This window comes from Leucopleurus acutus (assembly GCF_964270905.1).
Source record: "Leucopleurus acutus genome assembly, chromosome: 6".
Taxonomy (NCBI): Eukaryota; Metazoa; Chordata; class Mammalia; order Artiodactyla; family Delphinidae; genus Leucopleurus; species Leucopleurus acutus.
This window is the reverse complement of record NC_139149.1, coordinates 57,441,477-57,464,975: the sequence shown is the minus strand read 5'-3', so window position 1 is coordinate 57,464,975 and position 23,499 is coordinate 57,441,477. Positions and strand designations below refer to the sequence as shown.

General features: G+C 39.5%; 1 protein-coding gene across 2 annotated transcripts in view; it reads right to left on the bottom strand.

Annotated features, from left to right (window-relative positions):
• Window positions 1-12,455, bottom strand: part of ERICH2 (glutamate rich 2) — a 31,063-nt gene extending 18,608 nt beyond the window's left edge. Inside the window, exons 1-4 of one of the 2 annotated variants that reach the window (XM_082841640.1) lie at window positions 12,201-12,455; window positions 1,641-1,671; window positions 1,389-1,437; window positions 1,124-1,160 (exon numbers count right to left, since the gene is read on the bottom strand). In XM_082841640.1, coding sequence (XP_082697766.1) covers window positions 1,124-1,139 — 16 coding nt within the window. In that variant the 5' untranslated portion in view covers window positions 1,140-1,160; window positions 1,389-1,437; window positions 1,641-1,671; window positions 12,201-12,455. The remainder of the gene's footprint in view (window positions 1-1,123; window positions 1,161-1,388; window positions 1,438-1,640; window positions 1,672-12,200) is intronic. The other variant, XM_082841641.1, reaches the window with a different exon arrangement.
• Window positions 12,456-23,499: the final 11,044 nt, after the last annotated feature.

Genomic DNA, 23,499 nt, shown 5'->3' with positions numbered 1-23,499 from the left:
GGGTTCATAGACATGATAGAATGTATTTTCGCTAATGACTACTAACTCCCATTAGTATTACTGAAAGTTATATCCTATTTCCCTCAAAGACTACTAAAATTTTCTTAGATTTTTAATTTAAAGATATTCAACCATGTAATAGGATATATAATATATAATTACATCCAGATTAATATACTTAATGGGGCATTTAGTTTTTTCTGGTTGTCTATAACATTTAATCTGAAATAAGCACAGAGTCTGACATTGATCTGTAATACATTACCTTCTCTTTAGTATAAAAATACATCTTTAATATATAATTTACAACAAAAGTCAAGGTGGACCCTAATTTTAATTTTTAGCTTTGACAGTATGAAAATTGAAATATATGTTGCATAAGGTATAATTTTTCCCAGCCAATAATATTCAGAATAATTCAAAATAGTATCAATTTGAATAGAATCCCACTAGAATGGCACCTGCCAATTTATCAATAATTGATCCCCATGAATGTGTTTTACAATCAACTTTCAAAGTGTAATTTTTCATGGAATAAATAATTGAATTTTTTTTAAGGGGAGAGGAGATGATCGTATCAGGAAGGGCTCTGATGAATTATCAGAATCCGTGCCTTGAACAAAGCAGGTACTTAATATTTAGCTACCAAATTGAAACTGGACTAGGATTCTTTTTTTAATATCAATCTCTTCAACTAGATAGGGTGATTATGTTCCTAATTTAGTAGTAATGGTTCTTCTCATAGTAAACAAAGAATCTGTTTGATTTTAAGGTAAGTATTCCTTTAAAATGATATTCTCAAAGAAGAGAGCAAGTATCAAAGTGAAACAGGAATGAGCGATGAAAGTTATATACGTAAAATACAGAATACTTGCTGTTTAAGCATTTAAAAAGTAGGTTTGAATATTATCTATACCCCTACATTTTTATCAAAATTCAGTTTTCATTTTAAATGTCCTCTTATCTAAGTAACAATTGCTTTGACTGAAGCAAAAGCTAAGTGCTAATCCATGCATTTCTGGACTTTCAAATTTAATTGGGTGACAAATGATTGCATTATGTAGTTCTAATTGCTTAAAAGGCATGTGATAGATCAGATGCACAACCAGAGACATCTTCTTACTCTGACATTGCTCCATTTGGTTCAATCATCACTTTTTCTGAAAGAAAAGAAAAAAAATCAACCCAGTATTTTATCAGTAGTGATGTGCTTAATAGAAATTCCTGACTGGCAAATATTTAGGCATTGTTTGAGTGACAGACAGTATAATAAAGGATTTAATTGCTAAGTCTTTCAACCACACTCAACTATTCCTGTAGGCTATCTTCTTAATATTTAGGACAAAAGGGTGGTCAAACATATTCTTTTTAAGTAATAAATCATTTACCCTTTGGATCAAACACTAGCAATTGGCCATTCTGTCCTTATTTTGGTGCCTAAAAGAGAAGCAGAAATAAAAACTAGCATTATCAGTTTTAGTTTGAGGTATTTGAAATAATTTATTCATAACCTTTATATGAACATTTCTATTATCTAGGCTAAAATGTAATTCTATACTAAAGCCAATTGTTCCAAAACTATATAAACTGATGGTAAAATAGAACTAAAGCGTTCTAAAAACTAGTTTATATACTATTACCTTTACAGCTTCTGTCTTGTCTAGATGATTCCTGCAAGAAACCAAAATATTTACTTCTTTAAACACTTGTATAAATTTAGAATATAAATAAAATAGAACGCAGAACTCGGTCTGTCAGCAGGGTAGTAAGCATGTATTTTGGTTTTGTTTTTAGTATCATTACTTTCATCCTAAGTGAAAAACATCATTCTTCTGGTTTATGAAATGAGATTTTAAAAAAGCCTAGAGAAATTAATGCTTCCCCTTTTCCCCGTTCACCTTGGAGTTTACGTAAAAAGAGCTATTGGAAAAAATTTTGCATGTTAGAAAAGTGATGTATTAAATTAGCCTCTAATTCTCTGTTACCTTTTTGGGTTTATGTAACTTGGACCCTAGATCTGGATCCAAATACAATACAGCAGGTTGAGGTGCCCCTTTCCTACTGAGCTGACCCCCAGAAACCATAAGTTCAGTGTGGCGTATGTTTACAACACTGCTTTTCCCTCCCACTTTAACAAAGTAAAACAACACATAAACCAAACTACCTGCCACATTCCAGTTCATCCGTGTTATTAAAAACACCTTTACAGAGTATATATTAGCCAGAACTAGAAGTTTTTCCATGATATTTCAAGATAGTATTTTTAATAAAATATTATTTCAACAAATGCATTTAGAAATTAACCTTTTTCTCCAAAGATGCATTTAAAAATATAATTCTTACCTTATAAGTTCCCTTATGAGTTTATTAATACTTACAATGTTTTCTCTTTGAATGTGTCCCTTTTTAAAGTTAGTCTATATAGACTGATTTTCCTATAACTTAGCCCTTTATATACCTGGATAAATTTCATTCTAATTGTAAAGAGAAAAATCAACTTTTAAGGGTTTTTTTTAATGTATGAGAGATGCCACACTTAAATTTTTCATAAGCAATAATTCACTTGCCTCTCCTCCCCTAACACTTGTCCCCATATCACAAGCCAGGCTTTAAAAATTGTAAGTAGTAATACCCAGGGATTTCTGGAATATAAAATTCAGGACCAAAACTGTAGACAATAAAAGAGAAGCTTCATTTATTTGCATTAAGTTTTTCTCTTTTTAAATGTGTCTCCCTCACACTGATTTGCACTCTGGAATAAAGTAGTAGTGCACAAACTTTTGCCTTGGGCTTTGTTTTCTGGGGAACCCTGATCAAGCCAGACATTATATATGTATTAATTTGATTATCCCTCTGAGAAGCTCACAGAGAGCTAAAGTCCATCAGAAAAACAAGGCATCTTTTTGGGAAAAACAGTTGTAGAAGACCAAACTCTAGGATAATAAAAGATTTTACTCCTGATTCTCTACAGCAGTGGAGCTCAGAAGCCGAAACAATGCAATAATGAACCAAATAAGATCTTAACAGAAGAAATCTAAGATGGCCTCTCCTGAGAGGTACTTACATACCACAGATGCCCACATTCTGTGGGTACCCGTATGTCTGGGTCTCCCCTTTATATTTAGAGATTTCCTTTCCGTTCTAGCTCTAGGGTCTTTATGGATTGCTACATTCTACCCTTTACCTGGATGAAACATCAGTGCATAAAATTCTCCTCCCATTTTTACCTAGTAAAGAAAAACCTAGGATGAGCAGATCCCAGCCCTTGATGGAAACCCAGTCTCTGCTAGGTCTAGCTTTATCATTACCTAGCTTTATCATTACCTACCTCCTTTCATAATCTCCTTTCATAAAATTGAATTCTTTGGGAGGCAGTATGGAGTTAATACTCAAGAGCTGGGGCTCTTCAGAAATAAACCCACACACCTAAGGTAAATTAATCTATGACAAAGGAGGCAAGAATATATTATGGAGAAAAGACAGTCTCTTCAGCAAGTGGTGTTGGGAAAGCTGGAGAGCTGCATGTAAATCAATGACACTAGAACACTTCCTCACACCATATACAAAAAGAAACTCAAACTGGTTTAAAGACCTAAATTTAAGACATGACACCAAAAACTCCTGAAAGAGAACATAGGCAAAATATTCTCGGACATAAATCATAGCAGTGTTTTCTAAGGTCAGTCTCCCAAGGCAAAAGAAATAAAAGCAAAAATAAACAAATGGGACCTAATCAAACTTAAAAGCTTTTGCACAGCGAAGGAAATCATAAACAAAACAAAAAGACAACCTACAGAATGGGAGAAAATATTTGCAAACAATGCAACCAACAAGGGATTAATTTCCAAAATATACGACAGCTTGTACAACTCAATATTTAAAAAAACCAAACAACCTGGGAATTCCCTGGTGGTCCAGTGGTTAGGACTCTGCACTCTCACTGCCGAGGGCCTGGTTCAATCCCTGGTTGGGGAACTAAGATCTCACAATCTGTGAGGCATGGCCCAAAAACAAAAACAAATAAACAACCCAATCCAAAAATGGGCAGAAGACCTAAATAGACATTTCTCCAAAGAAGACATACAGATGGCCAACGGGCACATGAAAAGATGCTCAGCATCGCTAATTATTAGAGAGATGCAAATCAAAACCACAATGAGGTATCACCTCACACTGGTCAGAATGGCTATCATGAAAAAATCTACAAATAATAAATGCTGGAGAGGGTGTGGAGAAAAGGGAACTCTCCTACACTGTTGGTGGGAATGTAAGTTGGTGCAGGCACTATGGAGAACAGTATGGAGGTTCCTTAAAAAAACTATAAATAGAACTACCATATGATCCAGCTAATCCCACTCCTGGGCATATACCCTGAGAAAACTCTAATTCAAAAAAGGTACATGCACCTCAATGTTCATAGCAGCACTATTTACAACAGCCAAGACATAGAAACAGCCTAAATGTCCATCAACAGATGAATGGATAAAAAAGACGTGGTATATATATATTATATATATATATATGTATATTTACATATAATATATATATAACATAAATATATAATATTCCATCATATATATATGATGGGATACTATTACTCAGCCATAAAAAAGAATGAAATAATGCCATTTGAAGCAACATGGATGGACCTAGAGATAATCATACTAAGTCAGTCAGAGAAAGACAAACATATGATATCACTTATATGTGGAATCTAAAAACATGATATAAATGAACTCATTTACAAAACAGAAACAGACTCACAGATACAGAAAACAAATTTATGGTTATCAAAGGGGAAAATAGGAAAAGGAATAAATTAGGAGTTTGGGATTAGCAGATACAAACTACTACATATAAAATAGAAAAACAATTAAGATCCTACTCTAGAGCATAGGGAACTACATTCAGTAACTTGTAATAAGCCATAATGGAAAAGAATATGAAAAAGAATACATATATGTATGTATGTGCATATACATATATACACATATATATATTTGAATCACTTTGCTGTACACCAGAAACTAACACAACATTGTAAATCAACTATATTTCAATTTAAAAAAGAAAGAAAAGAGCTGTGCTCTTGAGTAAAGACACTGGGTTCACATCCCAGTTCTGCCACTTCCCATGTAAGCTTGGGTAAGTTAATTTCTGTAGGCCTCAGTCCCTCTGTCTGTAAATCAGGGATCACAATGGTGCCAACTTCATTGGATCATTATAAGGATTAAATAGGATGATCTGGGTAAAGAGTTTAGCACAGTGCCCGGCACATAGGAGGGACATGGTAGAAACAACTTGATGTTTTATCCAAACGAAAAACTGGGACGTTGCCCTATGGGGCTGATTAAGATTGCTTAGGGAAACAAAAAGGAGGCTTTACTGCAATTGAGACAAGCAAACTAGCTCTAAGGACCTTTAATTAATTAATTAATCACATAAGCCCTAAAGTAATGATACTTGCTTAGAAAGATCACTGACTCCAGGGAAAAAGGAGAGTAATTGAGAACACAGGTACAGTTAAAGCAGAGACTGATAATTGGTCAGAAATAGGTATGGCCATTGCACAACTATGTATTTTTCAAATGAGTATTAATAGCAAAAAAATCTCTCTGAAAGGAAATGTTTTCATAAAAGAAACTGATAATATTGGTTGACTGGGGAGGAAATAGAGATAGCTGCAGGACTGGGGTGAGAGGGAGTTTTTTTACTTTACATCCATCGTACCTCTTGAACTTCAAATAAAATAAATGTATTATCTATTTAAAAAATACGATGTAAAATTTGCAGTATCGTTTGTATCCACCTCTTTGTTTATCCACCTCTTACAGGCACGTGAGCTGTTATGTTGGCCTTGTGCTACTTCAATTCTCTTCTCCACCCAGTGGTACCTGTTCAAATTGGAGTCATGGTTTCCAGAAAGAACAGTATGTAAGTGCACACCTTGTAGATTCATAACTACTGATTATGGTTAATGTTAACATCACAACATTCATTTAATCAGCACTTCGACTCTCTACCAAATACACCCTCTGCCTTTTGGAACATGGGCAGACTCTCCTGATGTCTTTCAACAATCCGGGTGGTAATAGGAACAACACAGTTAGGTAACTCCTAACTTTCATGTAGTATTCAATGTCTATTTAAAACAAACGTTTGATGAGCACCTAGTATGTATCAGATATGTCTGTGATAAGCTCTGGGGATACAAGAGAAGCTCAGAATTTTACAGGGGAAACAAAGTACTAACTTCCTATATATATGGGACAGACCAAGCTTCAAAGTAATATACTAAATGCTTCCCTCTAGGGGCTCCAATGTAATTTTCCATACTGCCCAAACAGGATCAGTCAAATCTCTTCTTTTTTTTTTTTTTTCCGGCACGCGGGCCTCTCACTGCTGTGGCCTCTCCCGTTGCGGAGCACAGGCTCCGGACGCGCAGGCTCAGCGGCCATGGCTCACGGGCCCAGCTGCTCCGCGGCATGTGGGATCTTCCCGGACCAGGGCACGAACCCCTGTCCCCTGCATCGGCAGGCGGACTCTCAACCACTGCGCCACCAGGGAAGTCCCTCAAATCCCTTCTTTTTTGAGCTCATGGACTGAAGATACCCAAGGAGAGTCAGAAGGCATTGGAGGCAGAATTGGAAAGATAGAGGGAGAGAGTCCAGTCAACAGAACTATCCCTGAACCACCTTCAAGTTCCAGAATCCAGTTCTGAGGCCTATTCTCTGGGTTTGCTATATTCCGCCACGTATTGTAATTTCTACAAATATCCCTAGAATAAGGTATTGTCTGCCTATAGCTCATCCCCCCTTATGTGGTTGACAGATCCATCCCCCTTGAACACAAGAGCAGTGCTGTCCTAGCACAGACCCATCATGGTAATTCATAAGCTAACACAGTGACTGAACCAAGGATTGAGCCTGTGATCCAAGCTAAGTTCACCACACCTTTTTCTGAGGCTTTTCCAAGTGGAACTGTCACAAAGGTAAGAGAATATGAGAGTAGAGCTTTCAACTGCTACGGTTCTAGGTTTCAGGAAGAAAGTGACCTGAGTGAAGCAGAATATACAAGAGAATCAGAGATGAGAGATGAAGAGATGAGGTAGAGAGAAGGACAGGGACGGAGGAGGGGTGGAGTGTGTGTGGGGGGCAGAGACAGACAGACACAGACACATTCCTGATGGTATTTGAGTTCCTGTTTCCAGATCAACCTCTGCCTTTACCATGGGCCAACTGATTTCTCTTTTTGCCAAAACAAGCTGGAGTTTTGTCATCTGAAACCAAGAGACCTTGACGAATACAGCTCCTACTCCTTGAAACCAAAAGAAGCTAACATACCTGCTGTCATGTAATAAGAGCTACAACACTAGAATTAACATAGACCATGGGAGCACAGAGTGAGAAGTGATCAGTTCTACCTGCAATGGGGCAACACTGAGTCAGGCTTCACAATGAAGGTGGCATTTATTTAACCAAGTCAAGATCAAGTCAGTAGATGGGAAGAGTACTCCTGCCATGTGTTAGAGAATGGCAGTAGATGTAGCCTCTCCTGGTGGTAAGTCGTTCCACCACTCTGTAGTTATCTGTCTACATATTGCTTATGTGCATCTCCTTGATAGATTCTTTTCCTTTACCTGCTTCTTGTATGTGGGATCAAATTTTAAAAGTTATTGCCATGTGCTAAATATTTTAACCAGTAGGCAATGGAAAGCAAACCAGGCTCTGAATAACAATCATATGATTAGATCTATCTTAGAAAAGAAATTCTGTGGAGGGTAAACCCGAGAGAGAATGGGAGTTGGAGAGACCAGTCAAGAGGCTATTACAACAGCCCAGAGCAGGGGGTGGCAAACTATCACCTATGGGCCAAATATGACTCTCTGCCTACCCTTATAAATGAAACTTATGGGAACACAGGCATGCTCATTTGTTTGTACATTGTCATGGGAACTTTCAAGCTATAGTGGCAGACTTGAAAAGTTTCGACAAAGACTGTATGACCTGCAAAGCCTAAAATACTTATTATTTGGCCCTTTACAGAAAAAGTCTGTCAAACTCTAGTCTAGGGAAAAATGATGATGCACAAAGCCAGGAAGGTACACTTGGAACAAAAAGAGAGGTGAAACTGAGACTCAGTGGACATAGAAGGGAGAACAAAAGAGTTTGATGGTTCCAGCTTGGATGACCAGGATAAGGACCAGAAGAGGAGCACACTCTGGGGGATAATGAGTTTGTTTTCGGAAATTCTGAGTTGAAGGTGCCTGGAGGTCAACTGAAATCAAGTGTTCTATTGAAAAGAGAGTTAGAACTCAAGAGAAAAGACGATGTATGGGATAACTGTGAGAAAGTGGGGATGGATGGCATGACCTATGTAGAAGAAGAAAAGGCCAAGCATAGAATCCTGGTAGAGGAAAAGAATCCGTTAAGGAAATGCACATATACAATATGTGCATTTCCTTGCACAGAGAGGTGGAATGAATGCACCACCAGGCCAGAAGTTTCTGGAGAGCAGAAACTGGCTGTTACCCATGAGTGTGGGTGCTACACCACTTTAAAGGTACTCAGATATTCACTGATTGAATAAAACCATTGGAATGATATGAAGTAATTTAATTGGCTTTAGAATGCTCTTATAATTTTTAAAAAAAGGCTCATAGAATTGGGGGGGATAATTCTAAGAAAAGAGCTATGGAAAAGCAGATATAGATTTATTTTAAGAAAAAAAGTACTGAAAGGCTTACATAGAAAGATGGGTAGTATTCATCAGAAGATGAGTGTATTTAGATATTAGATAAGTATAAAAATGTACATGACAAAATGATTTGAAAAGGCATAATTATGTGATTACATGTTTGAAAAATTCTGTGTATTATGTAAATAAAAATGTACTTTGGGGTTCAGGTCACAGCAGGGTGGGGGGTCATCATGGGCTCCTTTCTAAAAGAAAGGTCTTGCTTCTTAGCTTCTTAGCTGTGTGAGCCTGGACTCTTGGTTGCAAGTTACAGAAACCATGCTCAAGGTAGCTCAGGCACAAAACAGGATGCCCTGGCTCATAGAATCCATGAGTTGAATACCCAAGCTGCGTGGAAGTCAGGACACAGTGGCTACAGCTGTGTTCAAGGAGAGGGTGGGGCTTAGGTGGGGACAGGGCTTAGGTGGGGGCTTTCCCTTGTTCACCTCCGCTTCTCCCCACCTGGGTCTCATTCTTCTCTCTCATTGCAGACAGATTTTCCATAAGTAATGCAAAACATGGCTCCCAGCAATTCTTAAGTTTTATGTGATAGGGTTCTAGCTTTTAAGGAAAAATTGCCTCTCTCAAAAACCAAAACCCCAGGGAAGAGGGGTTAGTTAGTTCAGCTAGTTTTTTTGGCTACAAAGAACAGATAAATTCAAGTCATTAAAAAAACCAAAAAACTCTAGTACCTAATCCACTCCATGTCACACAAACTGGTGCTCAATAAATATCTGTTAAATGAATGGAACAGGAAGGAAGGCAACAAGAAAGCAAAGGGAAAAGTACACATTAAACTAGAGTTTTGCTGTCCAACATGGTAGCCACACGCCATGTGTGGCAATTGAGCACGTGAAACATGTTTAGTTCAATTTGAGATATGCACACCAGATTATAAAGACTTGGTACCAAAAAAAGGATGTAAAACATCTCATATCCCCACTCTTCAGCTAAGTGTTCACTAACCAGCACCCAATAGGGCCAAATAGGTTTTATTTGGATTCTATAAAGCTTCAGAAAACTGATTTATAAAATGAGTTACCAATATTTAAAATTGAAATTTCACAAAATTCTCATTTTAGGTTTCTCTTATAACACTGAAAGATATATTGTTTCATCCCACATGTACAATTATTTTATCCTTTTGTACTATTTGTTTTTATAAGCTACTTTTTATTCTAATAGGCAAAGAATGATTTAATAAGTAGGCAGCTACATGCTCAGGCCCTGAAATTGTGGTGAGGAGAGACAGAGATGATTACGCACCACCCTCCATCCTAGAGGAGCTTAGTGGGGAAACATAATAGGACAGGCAGAGGGCAATATTTCATTGTATAGTCTCAAATGTGTATAAAATGGTTTCAGTGATCATCTATCAGTTACATTCATAATTAAAAATACTGTAAATTTTATATATTTCCTTTACAGCAGAATATAGTGCAAGGAGCTCAGACTCTGGAGTCTGACTGCCTATGTTCAAATCCCAGCAAACTGTGTGATCTTGAGCAAGTTCCTTAATCCCTCTATGATTCACTTTCCTAAAGTGTAAAATGAGAATAAAAATACTGATAGGGACAGAGTGATTAAATAGGGACAGAGTGATTAAATAGTTAATCCCCCAGGGGACTGCAAGTAAAGAAAAAAGTATGCGAGACCCCTGTAAGTTAATGATCACTCAAGAAGGCAGGTTTGCTTAACAACAAAACCATGCGACAGAAGCCTGAGACAAGCCCCAAGACAATAAAACAATAGTGGAATGAGACCCACATCCTGCCCAGTGACCTCAGTAAGTTAATGATTCTTAGGACACACTCTTCTGCGTGCATAAAAAACAAACATATAAGGAAAAGGTGACATTATACTGAAACTTGAGATGATTTACCATATTTTAGTATATGTTACCACCTTTTTGCTCATTTCCATTGCACCATGAGAGTCTCAGTTTGACCATGCAGGGATAAGAAAACCCCCCCGCCCAACATGGAGGAGGAACTGATGATGGAAGCATAATGTCTACTCAAGAATGAGGAAGAAGAGGGGCTCCCCCTTCCCCACTTTTCCTTTGATTACAAAACTGTAGCTCACTTAGTTCTGGGCACAGCACCCTCTCGCCTGCCCTCCTGTAAGCCTCACGGGCGTCCTGTTCTAATAAATCACTTCTTATCTATCACTTTGCCTCTCGCTAAATTCTTTCTTCATGGAGACAAAGCACCAGAGCTCCTTGGAGCCCCCCCAAACGCCACCTAGTGGTTTCAATACTACCTGCCTTACAGAGTTACTGTGAGGGTTAATATAAATAGCTAATAATAAATAACAGTAGCACCTATCTCCTACTACAATGATAATCACTCCAACTCTTCCTATTACTATTGTTATTATTACCTACAGCCTAGCAAGGACAGTGAGGAAGCTGAACTCTGACTAAGGAAGTCCGTTCTAAGTGCATAATTGGGCCTGGCTTGGGCAATGAAGGGGGAGAAAACATTGAAGACTGAGCTCAAATGGTGGTGCTGAATGTGTGTGGTGGTGAGGTAGGAAGCTCTGGAATTCTGGAGTGGTGCAGTGGAATCCTACAAAGGTGTTGGATTCAGCTTGGGTAAACTCTTAACACTTAAAGAGCAGTGTGCTATTGTTTTCCTGAGATTTAAAAAAACAAAACTTCAACTAGAAAAAAAAATTTAACAAGGTGGACTTGGTGATCATTGTACTTGGTTTTTAGGAGAATAAAACAAATCAAAAGACATTTTCAGTGTCTTTTTCAGATTTATTTTTAAAAAGCAACTTCCAGGGTCTCTTGGGGGTCATAACAGATTCCTCCAATTCACCCATGCCCTCTGGGAAGTCAGACGATAAATTTATAGTGATGCTATGTGTTAACTAAAATGCTATAGGGGCACTGTGTAGAGTAGTTTGAGTAATCAAAAGACCCCAGGATCTTGATTTTAGAAATCTCAGGTCAATTTCGTTATCTCACAGAAGGCTGAGACTAGACCTTAGAAGTGATCCGCTGTCCAAGCCCCTCATTTTACAGAAGATAAAAACAAGGCCCGGGGAGGCTAAATGATTTGTTCAAATTCCACAGAAATTTTTTATGGCAAGTCGACTAGGGAGTAATGACGTGTTAACTACAGCCAGCTGAGTGCTCGCTCCTATTGGCCATTAAGAAGTTTCAAAAAAAAAAAGTCAGAAAAGAAAAGGGGGGTGGTGGTGCCTGCGGACAGAGGGAAGTAGCCGGAAGCCCTTGGATGGAAGAACGTGGCTATTTTCATTGTTTTTTTTGGGGGGGGGGGTGGAGGAGTTGGCGCGTGCGACTCGGCAGGTCAGAGAATGGTGGTGTAGACACGTCTGTCAAAACTGCCCAGTTATCACACCCACCCAGACACAAATATCCCTTTCTCAGTGCCCGACTGCAGCCGGAGGAGGAAGCCAATTACGAGCTGCACCCCCAGCCGCGCGGAATCTACCTCCTCGCGCGCTGCCTCGGCTGCGTTGGGGCGCCAGAGCCTGAACCTGGAGAAGGCAGAGAAGTTTGCGAGCTCAGGCGCCGGGCTTGGGGGAGTCCGAGGTGAGGACTGGGTCAGGCTGCTCTCCGGGATGATGAGAGGGCGACCGTGGTCGAATAGGCGCCTGTTACTCGCCTGTGGCCCTCTCACGCCGACCAGCTTTGAAGGGTTGACACAGAATGCTAGCCCAGCTCCTGGTCGGCTTGGTGTCGGGAGCTAGGAGCCACAGACGCCGCGTCGCCATGGAGACGAGACTGCGCGCGCCGGGAGACTAGGAAGCTGCGTAGGGGCGAGGGGGAAGGGGCGGGGCGAGCCTGGGGCAGGGCTGAGGGGGCGGGGCAGGGCTGAGGGGCGGGGCAGGGCGGGGGCGGAGCATGATCCGGGAGTCTAGGAAGGTACGCCCCCAGTGACCCGTGGCCAGTAGAGGTCGGCGGTTGGATTCCTACCGTGCAGAGAATTGACTGCATGCACCGTCGGACACACTCACTTGAGAGTCCGCATGTGCACCAGTTACTCTGAAAAGGGCAGAATGGAGGGGGATTGGAATTTCATTGTCCATACCTGATCTTATTCATGGCGGGGAGAGGGGAAAAGGCAGGGCGGATTCGTTGGGTGTTTTAAACCTAACCTATGGAGTAAAAGATGTCTTGAGTTGGGAGAGAGGGTTGTCCGTGGATGTGGATGAACCCTGCAGGACTTGTTCCCCCAACCTTAGGTCGCTCTGAAAAGATTATGGGTTTCCTGGAGGGCTCTGGACGTGCTTCCCCACAGATCAGATTCAAATGATTAGAACCAGGGACCCTCCTCTCCCACTAGCGGGGGATATGAAATTGACATTTGCCAATGGAAGGTTTTACTGCTTAAATAAGTGGTTTGGTCACAGAAGAGGGTGGAGAGCATTTCTATTTAGAAAATTCTAATTGTCCCTCAAGCTTGGCTTCTAGAAAGGAATTGGTTTTCTCCACTTTGGATGCAGGGAGTCACCAGGGTCGATTTGTTGATAGGCACCGTGCTTTGAAGGAAGCCCACTTTCTGGAATCAAATCTGGATGCGAATTTCACTAAATAGCTATATGAGGTATAATCGCTCTTTAACCTCTTAGGTGCCCTCTGGGAATGTGAACTTTGGTAGATGGTTGTCAGACTCAAATGACATAAAGTATATAAAGTTCTGACATGTAGAGATGCTTAAAAAAATGGTGAATTTTATAATTATATTTTAATAAAATGGAACCAGGTGGACCATTTCAGGAACCAAGGGTATACGGAGATTCTGTTATTTTAAAATTCTCCTGGGATTTCCCTGGTGGCACAGTGGTTAAAAAATCTGCCTGCCAGGGCAGGGGACACGGGTTTGATCCCTGGTCCGGCAGCGGAGCAACTGGGCCCCTGCGCCAAAACTGCTGAGCCCGCGCACCTACAGCCGGAGCTCCGCAACAAGAGAAGCCACCGCAATGAGAGGCCCGTGCACCGCAACAAAGAGTAGAGAAAGCCTGAGCGCAGCAGCGAAGACCCAACGCAGCCAAAAATAAATAAATTAAAAAAAAAATTCTCTTAATCATCTGTTCCCATTCACTCTAAATCTCCTTGGAGCCCTGGATGGTAGGAAAGAGGCAAAGGGAAAAAGCCAGAATGGAAGTTTCAGCATGGATGTTTTTTTAGAGCGCTCAGTGAAATCCTTGACAAAACATCCCTAGCTTGAAAAGGACATAGCAAACTACTACCTCCTCTGTTATAGGAACACCCTTATATCTTAAGTTTGACTGAAGACTTTTTGTTCAATAAAGGCCAAGGAAAATTCCTTATATTTCTTGATCAATACCTTTTAAAACATTCGTTTTGATGAATTTGCTTACTGTTGATAAATGGGTAATGTCTGACAATTCCCATTGTCCTACTCCAAGGAAATGTAAGAAACCCCAAATCTAACTGATTAAACTTCCTCTTCACCCCTCTTTCCTGCAACAGAAGAGCTCAAGCCCATTTGTAGAATGTAGTGATTTCATTATTTATTTATTTATTTGATTTATTTTTGGCTGCATTGGGTCTTCGTTGCTGTGCGTGGGCTTTCTCTAGTTGTGGTGAGCAGGGTCTACTCTTCGTTGTGGTATGTGGGCTTCTCATTGCGGTGGCTTCTCTTGTTGCGGAGCATGGGCTATAGAGCACAGGCTCAGTAGTTGTGGTGCACGGGCTTAGTTGCTCTGCGGCATGTGGGATCTTCCTGGACCAGGGCTCGAACCAGTGTCCCCTGCATTGGAAGGCGGATTCTTAAGCACTGCGCCACCAGGGAAGCCCTCATTATTTATTTATTGTTCCTGAAAGAAGGGACAAAAATGGTTTAATGACCTTGGAGAATAAAAATATTTTCTCCACATGGAGAAGTGGTTAAAGAGATATGGCTTCCATTTTGGGCCAGGGTCTTCAAGTGCAAAGTGGGGATGATAACACTACTTGCTCAGAACATGAACTGAGAGAAAATAAGCCCCTGACACAGAGCCTGGCACATGACAATTGATCAATAATGCTTAGCTATTATGATTACTTTTACTATAATATTATGTATGTGAATAAAAGTCTCTGCATCCAGGGTAGCTGTAAGGATTAAACATCATTAGGTAAAGTGCCTGGCCCAGGGCCTATTTAAACTCATGTTGGTTATTTTATTTCTCCCTGATGAAAAAACATTATTCTTTTGCTTTTTAAAAATTTTGTATATACGTGAGATGATGTTCACTAACTTATTGTGGTAATCATTTCATGATGTATGTAAGTCAAATCATTATGCTGTACACCTTAAACTTATACAGTGCTGTATGTCAGTTATATCTCAATAAAACTAGAAGATTAAAAAAAGAAATTATGAGAGAAGGGGAGATGTCCCTGCCCCTCAATATTCTGTGGTTAGATGTCACCACTGGTGTATAATTTCTACCAGTTGTGGCCTTCTATGTCACTGTTCCTCAAACACTGAGTGAATTTGGCCACTTCTGGGGCCCTAGACCTTTGGATGCTTTGGAGCTTTACACCTGTAGGCAGAGGACCAAGCAATGTGGACATAAGTGGTGTATTTTATAGTGAATAAAAGGATGGCAAGCTTAAAAAAAGAAAGAATTCACCTATCTCTATAACTTTTGTACAGAAGTTATTTTTGCTGTTATACTCAAACATAGAGCACAACTTAGCTCCGGCTGGTGCATTCAGGCCGCTGAATAAATTACAAAAGTATGTATCTAGTGAGGGTTTATTCTAACAAAGTGAAGGGGAAAAGCCAAACACACTTATAAAAATGTTGAATCACCCCACGACAACTATCTTAAACTCACAATTTTTAATGGTTAATTTTTTTGTTTTGTTTTGTTTTTTTGTTTTTGCGGTACGCGGGCCTCTCACTGTTGTGGCCTCTCCCTTTGCAGGGCACAGGCTCCGGATGCGCAGGCTCAGCGGCCATGGCTCACGGGCCTAGCTGCTCCACGGCATGTGGGATCTTCCCGGACCGGGGCACGAACCCGTCTCCCCTGCTTCGGCAGGCGGACTCTCAACCACTGCGCCACCAGGGAAGCCCAATGGTTAATTTTTTTTTTATCACAGACCTAATTGTTAGCAGAGCATCATAAAAAACGTTTAACATTTAGTGTTTTTCTGATTATAAAAGTAGTATATGCTCATGACAGACAGCTTGCAAGATGAAGAGAAACAAAGAAAACAATAAAAACCACCTTAGTCAATAATTTTATTTTTCCTTCTAGCCTTTTTGTGTGCATGTGTATATTTTATAAAACTTGTATGAGATAGCATACATGTTGTTAGCATCCCTCTTTGCTTAACATTCTCTCCAATGTCTTAATACGTCCCCAATGTCTTTAATAAGTTTTCAAAAACATTTTTAGTGGCTATACATTATATAGTATGTATAAACCACAATTTATCCATAATTTATTCAACCAGTCTCCAATTCGGAAATTTCTGACTCCTCTCCGGTACTTCCTTCTTTCAAGAATATTTATTGAGTGCTTATTTTATATTAGACACTACGCTAGGCATAAGATTTAAGTGGTGAACAGTAACTATAAAAATAAGGTTTTGGGGCTTCCCTGGTGGCACAGTGATTGAGAGTCCGCCTGCCGTTGCAGGGGACACGGGTTCGTGCCCCGGTCCAGGAAGATCCCACATGCCGCGGAGCAGCTGGGCCAGAGCCTCTGCTCCGCAACGGGAGAGGCCACAACAGTCAGAGGCCCATGTACCGCAAAAAAAAAAAAAAAAAAAAAAAGGTTTTGATGACATCTTTGTAAATAAATCTTTAATGGCATCTTTCATTCTTGGACTGAATTCCTAGGATTATGAAAACATAACTTCAAAAAGCAATTTTCCAGCTTCAAAGGCAAACTTAAGGAATAAAATTCTGAACTGTAAAATATTAACTTTTTGGAAAATTACCAACAACAGAATTAATATTTATTTTGTGCAAAGTGTGAACTTACCCAGAAGATGCTTTCTCGTTAGTGTCTGTGAAACATCAAGGGTATTTGAAGTGTATTGACTTTGGCTTTTCCCTCTAATTCTTTGCAGGATTTGCAGGTTTTCTCAATAGTGTGAGATCGTTTGAAGTATATGTAAATTGCCCTGCTTCCTCCTCTCACAGTTAAAATGTTAACTATTTCCAGCTTTCCTCTTGTAAACATAAGGCTTTTCTACATTTCTTTCATTTACCTTCCTGTGTGAAACATTTTGTATCTTTACACTTTTTAACCTAAAGGCAGACTTCTTTTTTCTAAACCCAAGTTATAACATATACATTCTTATAAGACACTAGATTTAACATATTCTGTAGTTAATTTTGGCCAAGAAACATCATGTAAGTTAACCAATGCATTTAGGGAATTTCATAGTAGAGGTTATTAAAGGTAATAATCCCCCCCAAACACACACACACACACACATCCTACTATTCTTTGACAACTAAATGTTCATATATAAGGTTGAACCCTATGAAATTGCCACTTGTGAATGAAAAATGGTCAACCAACTTCATATGGTTCTGTCTATATAAATATTTCATTAACTAGTTTATAATTTTTCAGTTTTCTCCAAATAGTTAACTTCCTGATTACCATACTAAGGACACTAAGGATATCCTTTATTATTGTACAAGATTATGTTTGCTTTGACTTTCATAAATGTTGGAATCGAGTCAGGAGAGTGCCATAAAATGTTTGTTAATTATTGCAGAGACAGTAGAGGGAGCCTGGAGCCAAAACGTTGTTATTTTAAGTCTTGTGTAAATGATAATTGTCTTCCAATTCTTGATGTGTGGATGAATTTAAATATTAGGATATATGTGAAATAGCAATCTTTTTCTTTTTTAAAGGTTAGTTGTACTTAATCACTTCAATAAGATGGGAAGGGGAAGGTTGGCCACCAGTTCAGGCTAGACCCCATCAGAGTTCACAGTGGAACCAACCTGAACCCCATTGTTCTCTGCTCTTCTCTGAGTCATGCTGAAGACGGCACGTGGCCACACTGACAAATTTGTGCTCCACAGATTTCCCTCTTTCAACCCATAAGGTGGATCACCCCATTTCCATGGGCATTATGTCCTGATTCTTCTTCGTCTTTTTTTTTTTTTTTTTTCAGTTTAGCCACGCAGCGAGGCATGCGGGATCTTAGTTCCCAGACCAGGGATGGAACCCGTGCCTGCTGCAGTGGAAACACGGAGTACTAACAACTGGACCAGCAGGGAAGTCCCTCCTGATTCTTCTTTATTCCATCAGAACTTCGAAATATGTTATCACCTCCAATTGTGTGTCTTAATTTAAGGTGATTGTAGTTTAGTTGATTGTTTCCTCCAGACATATAAGGAGGCACTTTGATCCTGTCTTCAACTCACATCCTTCTGGGAAGGTTTGTAATAAATGACCAATCCTTTCACAGAGTGGGAAACTTCATTAGCCTTAATTAACGACATTGTCTCTTGCTGACCTGTCCTTGACCATCTTTATCCTCAGTCCAATCTTTTGTTAATTCCACACCCTACCCTGCTGTTACAAAAAGGTCCCCAAGGTAGCTGGTGGTGACACCACTCTTCTTCACTGTAGGTAGTCTACAGAGGGCTCCAAGTCCCTGAGGTAACATGAGTCCCTAAATCTAGAGGTAAGATGAAGACCCGCTCTACTGTAAAAACCTTACAGGAATCCACAGAATTTAGATAGAACCAATTTGCTGTGGCAGGGTTTCCTAACTGCTGTTAAGGGGAAATTCTTTCGATGTGTTAATAACAACCAGAGAAAAAAGTATTCTCCAGGAAAACAGTTTGTTTACCAGGGTGGGGATTTTTGTTGTTTTGGTTTGTTTTTATTTTTGTTTTCCTTAATGTAGGGAGTCTCAGAGGAAGACTTTGTCAGTCTAATATACTTTGTCAGTCTCTCAGAGGGAGATTTCAAATGTATAGCCTTTCTCAAATTTGTTTTACTAGGAAATTTCACTTCTTTTCTTAGCGTCATTTGGGAATTCTTAGAATACTAGATACTTCCTTTGTGATTTGGAAGATAGCTCCAAGTGAGAAAATGCCCTGTCTCTCCCCAACTCAATCAGGAGTCAGCTAACCTAAAATTCTAATGGAAAAAGCAAACAAATCTGGGAATTTTAACCAACTATTTATAAGAGGAAGGGTGATATTGTAAAAACTAAGTACAAGTAGAAGAATTGTTCATGAAAGCTGGAAAAGTGGATGTTGGAAAAAATATCCCGTTAGAGTGTAACCCTCTTTTTTTCTAACTACTTCTTTCCTCTCAATTAATAAACAAGCTTAAGTCAAATAGCCTTAAAACAAACTAAAATAAATAAAAACCAAGACACTTGGCCCTTGGAAGTTCCCTCTTTCCCTCTCCTCTCCGTGCGAGTCTCCTTACCCATCGGCATCCATCTTCTAATTTTCAGTCACTGCCCAGTGTTGCCGAAACTGCTCTGGTAAACAGTGCCAGCTTCAATGGGCGGGGACCTTCTGGTTCCTGCCTTACTAGAACAGAGGCTGCATTTGACACAGTTACTTCTCACTACTTTCTGAAACTCTAATCTTTTAGCTTTCATACACATCTTTCTCTCAGTTCTCCTAATTCATGGGCTTCTTTGTAGTGTTTCCTGCCAGTGTGGACCCTCTAAAAACCTTGGTGCGCCCCAAGATCCCACGCCACATCATCTCCCTGGGGATTCAGCCACACTAATGGCTCTATCACCTACGTGCTGACTAGCCTTAAACTTTCCACTGGGGGCTTCCCTGGTGGCACATTGGTTAAGAATCCGCCTGCCAATGCAGGGGACATGGGTTCGAACCCTGGTCCAGGAAGATCCCACATGCTGGGCAGCAACTAAGCCCGTGTGCACCACAACTACTGAGCCTGAGCTCTAGAGCCTCCGAGCCACAACTACTGAGCCTGCATGCCACAGCTACTGAAGCCCTTGCGCCTAGAACCCGTGCTCCACAACAAGAGAAGCCACCACATGAGAAGCCCACGCACCGCAACGAAGAGTAGCCCCTGCTCGCTGCAACCAGAGAAAGTCTGCGCGCAGCAAGGAACACCCAACGCAGCCAAAAAAAAAAAAAGAATCAACTCAAAGGCTACTTTAAATAAAAAACAAACAAAAACTTTCCACTGGGCTTCAGGCTCATATAATCTATCTATGTGCTGGACAGACGCACTTAAATATCCCATAGGCATCTCAAACTCTGTCTAAACCTGAACTTATTAATTTTCCCTCTGCCCTAAATGTCAGTCACCACGACATTCCTGTCATTAAATCCATCAGGAATTTTTCATTTCATCTTATTTGACCTTTCAGCCATATTTGACACTGTTAATACTCCCTTATTCACAAAACACCTCTTGGTTTCTGTAGGTCTATTCCTTGTTGCTGTGACACTATACCTTCCTGATTTTCATCCTATCTCTCTAGCTACCACTTTTTTTTCTTTGGGCCAGGTTTTGTTTCTCTACCTGAAATTTAAATATTAGAATTTCTTGACTCTCTCCTGGGCTCCTGCATCAGTGAGTGATCTATTGCTGCATAACCTCAAAATTTTGTGGCGTAAACCTAGCAGATATCTCATTTGTTCATGATTCTGTGGGTCAGCAAATTGGGTCTGGCTTGGCTGAGGGGTTCTGCTGCTCTTGCCTGTGGTCACTCAGGCAGCAAAAGTCATCTAATAGCAAACTGAGGCCTGGCTGATCGAACATGAACTTATGAACATGCGCGGTGGTTAGCGACGGCTGCTGGCTGCACCTCCCTCTCATTGTCACTTATGCTTAAGAAGGCTCATCTAGGCTTCTTAACATGGCAGGCTCAAGGGCAAGAGTGGAAGCTGAAGGCATCTTGATATCTAGGGTCTGAGTCCCCCAACATTACTTTCCCTGTTTTCTATTGGTCCAAGCAAGTCACAACGCTGGTCCAGCTTTAAGAGATCTGGAGAAATAAAGTCTACCTCTTCATAGGATGCAAAATCATATTGTAAAGAGTCATGCAAACCAGGATGAGAGGAATATGTGGGCTTTTTTTTACACTATACTACAACCCCCTTCTTGCTGTGCATTACAATCTTACTCTGTATTCATTTCCTAACAGAGCTCATACATTCATCTGGCTCATTACCCATGGATAACACCATCAACAACTCGCTAATATATGTGTCCTTCCAGACCTTACCTCTGAACGTGTATAGCATGTTCATCCTTAACCTCTTCACTTGGATATAACAATAATACTTCAAGCTCATTAGCTCTAAAAATATAGTAATGATCTTCCTCCAGAAATGTTGTCCTACTTCAGTGTTTACTATCTTAGTGAGTATAACCATCAGCAAGAAGCCTGGACAAATAACTCTTTTTTTTTTTTTTTTTTGCGGTATGCGGGCCTCTCACTGTTGTGTCCTCTCCCGTTGCGGAGCACAGGCTTCGGACGCGCAGTCTCAGCGGCCATGGCTTACGGGCCCAGCCGCTCCGTGGCATGTGGGATCTTCCTGGACCGGGGCACGAACCCGTGTCCCCTGCATGGGCAGGCGGACTCTCAACCACTGCGCCACCAGGGAAGCCCCAAATACCTCTTTTTTATTTCCCATTTCTAGTCCATAACTGAGTTAAGTCATGTCATCCTGAATAATTCTCCACGCCATGAGCTTTTCTCTATGTCTACTTCTACCACTTTAGACCAAACTACCAGCACCCCTTACTTGAATTACTGCAACATTCTCCTAAGGTCACTATAACTACTCTTGTCTCCTCCACCAAATCCATTCTCCAAGAGCCGGAGTGATCTTTTAAAATGTGATTTGAGAACTTTTTGCTCAAGATGACAAACTACACACATATTTATCACCTCTTCCTGCCAACACCTTTATAAAGATCATACAAAAATAGAAAAAGTCTAAATCCACAACAAAGAGAATGGGGGTAGACAGACTGGTCTTAGAGAGTATGATGAGGCAGGAGCTGAAGTCTATTGAAAAATGTACTGCTACAGAATCTAGTAGTGCATTGTGATTACATTTTCTTTCTTGAACAGTCTTTTCTTTTTGTCTTTCTTTCTGTTTTTTTTTCTTTCTGTTGTTCATTGTCTGCCTGTATCATATCTTTAAATTCTCAAAACTACATGCTTGGTTAAATCCACATCCCTGGTTAAATCCAGTTCTCTACCTTCTTCCTCTCTGTATCAGCTCAGCCGACTGTGGCTAATGGAAAACACATGACTAGTTTCACTTTAAATTCATTATGGTTAACCACAAGGGGGTGGTCAATGCTGCCCTACCATCATGCCACATGCCACGTGTCCATCTGCTCTCCCTCTCCTGCACCAGTGGTCTTCAAACTGTGGTTGCTTTCAAGAAGAGAATAGTTAAGGGAATGGGCTCCTGGATGCTCAACATCTGTCTGGACTCTTTCCTAAAAAGTTTCTGCTTCTCCCCTCACTTTACAAAATAAAGGCATACCTCTCAACCACCTTAAACCTCAGAGGTGGCCCCCATGCTGTACATGCCTCCTGGGCCAAGCCAAAGGGCAGTTATTTTTCATGATGGAGCAAGTTGTCATAAACATGTTGGATTGTCTGTCTTCCTCTGTTCTAAGTATATTTCAGTTAAAGGGAAACCAGCATTAGAAATAGGGTATTTTGGCCCACACTGATATGTTTTCAGTGTAATATATCATTGAATGGAGTGGTGGAAGTGATGACAGGTTTTGTTGAAAGACCTAGTCTCCTCCACCCCTGGGACTATTGTCAAGATCCTAGAGCATTCTTGGGGGGAGTTCAGGAGAACAAAGAGGATTGGTGAAAAATACTGAATGCTAAAAATGGCTTTTAAGATGTATTTAGTATTGGCAAATCTTTTTAGCTATTCTTAGTATTCATCCTTAGGGCCATGCCATTAGCTAGAAAGAATTTGAACAGCAAATCAGTGTAAGTTAATAACACTGATTCTTTACAGTGTAACTGGAATGATTTCTGGGACTACTAATTTTTAGTAGATGCATTAGATAAAAGCTACAGATAAAACTTTTATGTGATTTCCTCCAGATTGGGTGTATATTATTAAATAATGTAGTTAGTACCTATTTTATTAAATCATATCATGAAGTATTTATTTCAATTACAGTTAATCCTAATCTTCTAAAGTGTTAAATATTGTCTACCTCCTATTAAAATAATGGTTGCTAGATTCAAATTTTTTTTTTTCTAGCTGGCTATACATTTCAATTTTGTTAAACAAATAGAAAAATCTAATTATGATATCTAATTAAATGAATGGAGTTGTTTCTAATTTTTATTTGAAATTTTAATTAAATTATTCTCAAAAAACAGAATGTTAGAGATCAATATATGCACATAAATATAAATGCTATTATTTAAATAAACAATAACAAGATAGTTAGCAATGACAATTAGAAGTGATTAACAGTAGGAATAATTAAACAAATATATGTAGAAAAATATAACAATATTTTAATAGTTCTCCTTTGATATAGCAACTTATTTTATCTTTTAAAAATACTCTATATTGGATATTTAAATTTTGTAGGTTATTGTATATTCTTAAGATCTATAAACATATTTTAAAAGGAGAATATAAATACAAAGTACTAATTAAACAGATATTATCTGTATTTAATAAAAAATAACAATGACATGTTTTCTTCTGTTTCATGATGTAGTAGGTTATTTTATTTTTTTATTTTTATTTGTTTATTTTTATAAATTTATTTATTTATTTTTGGCTGTGT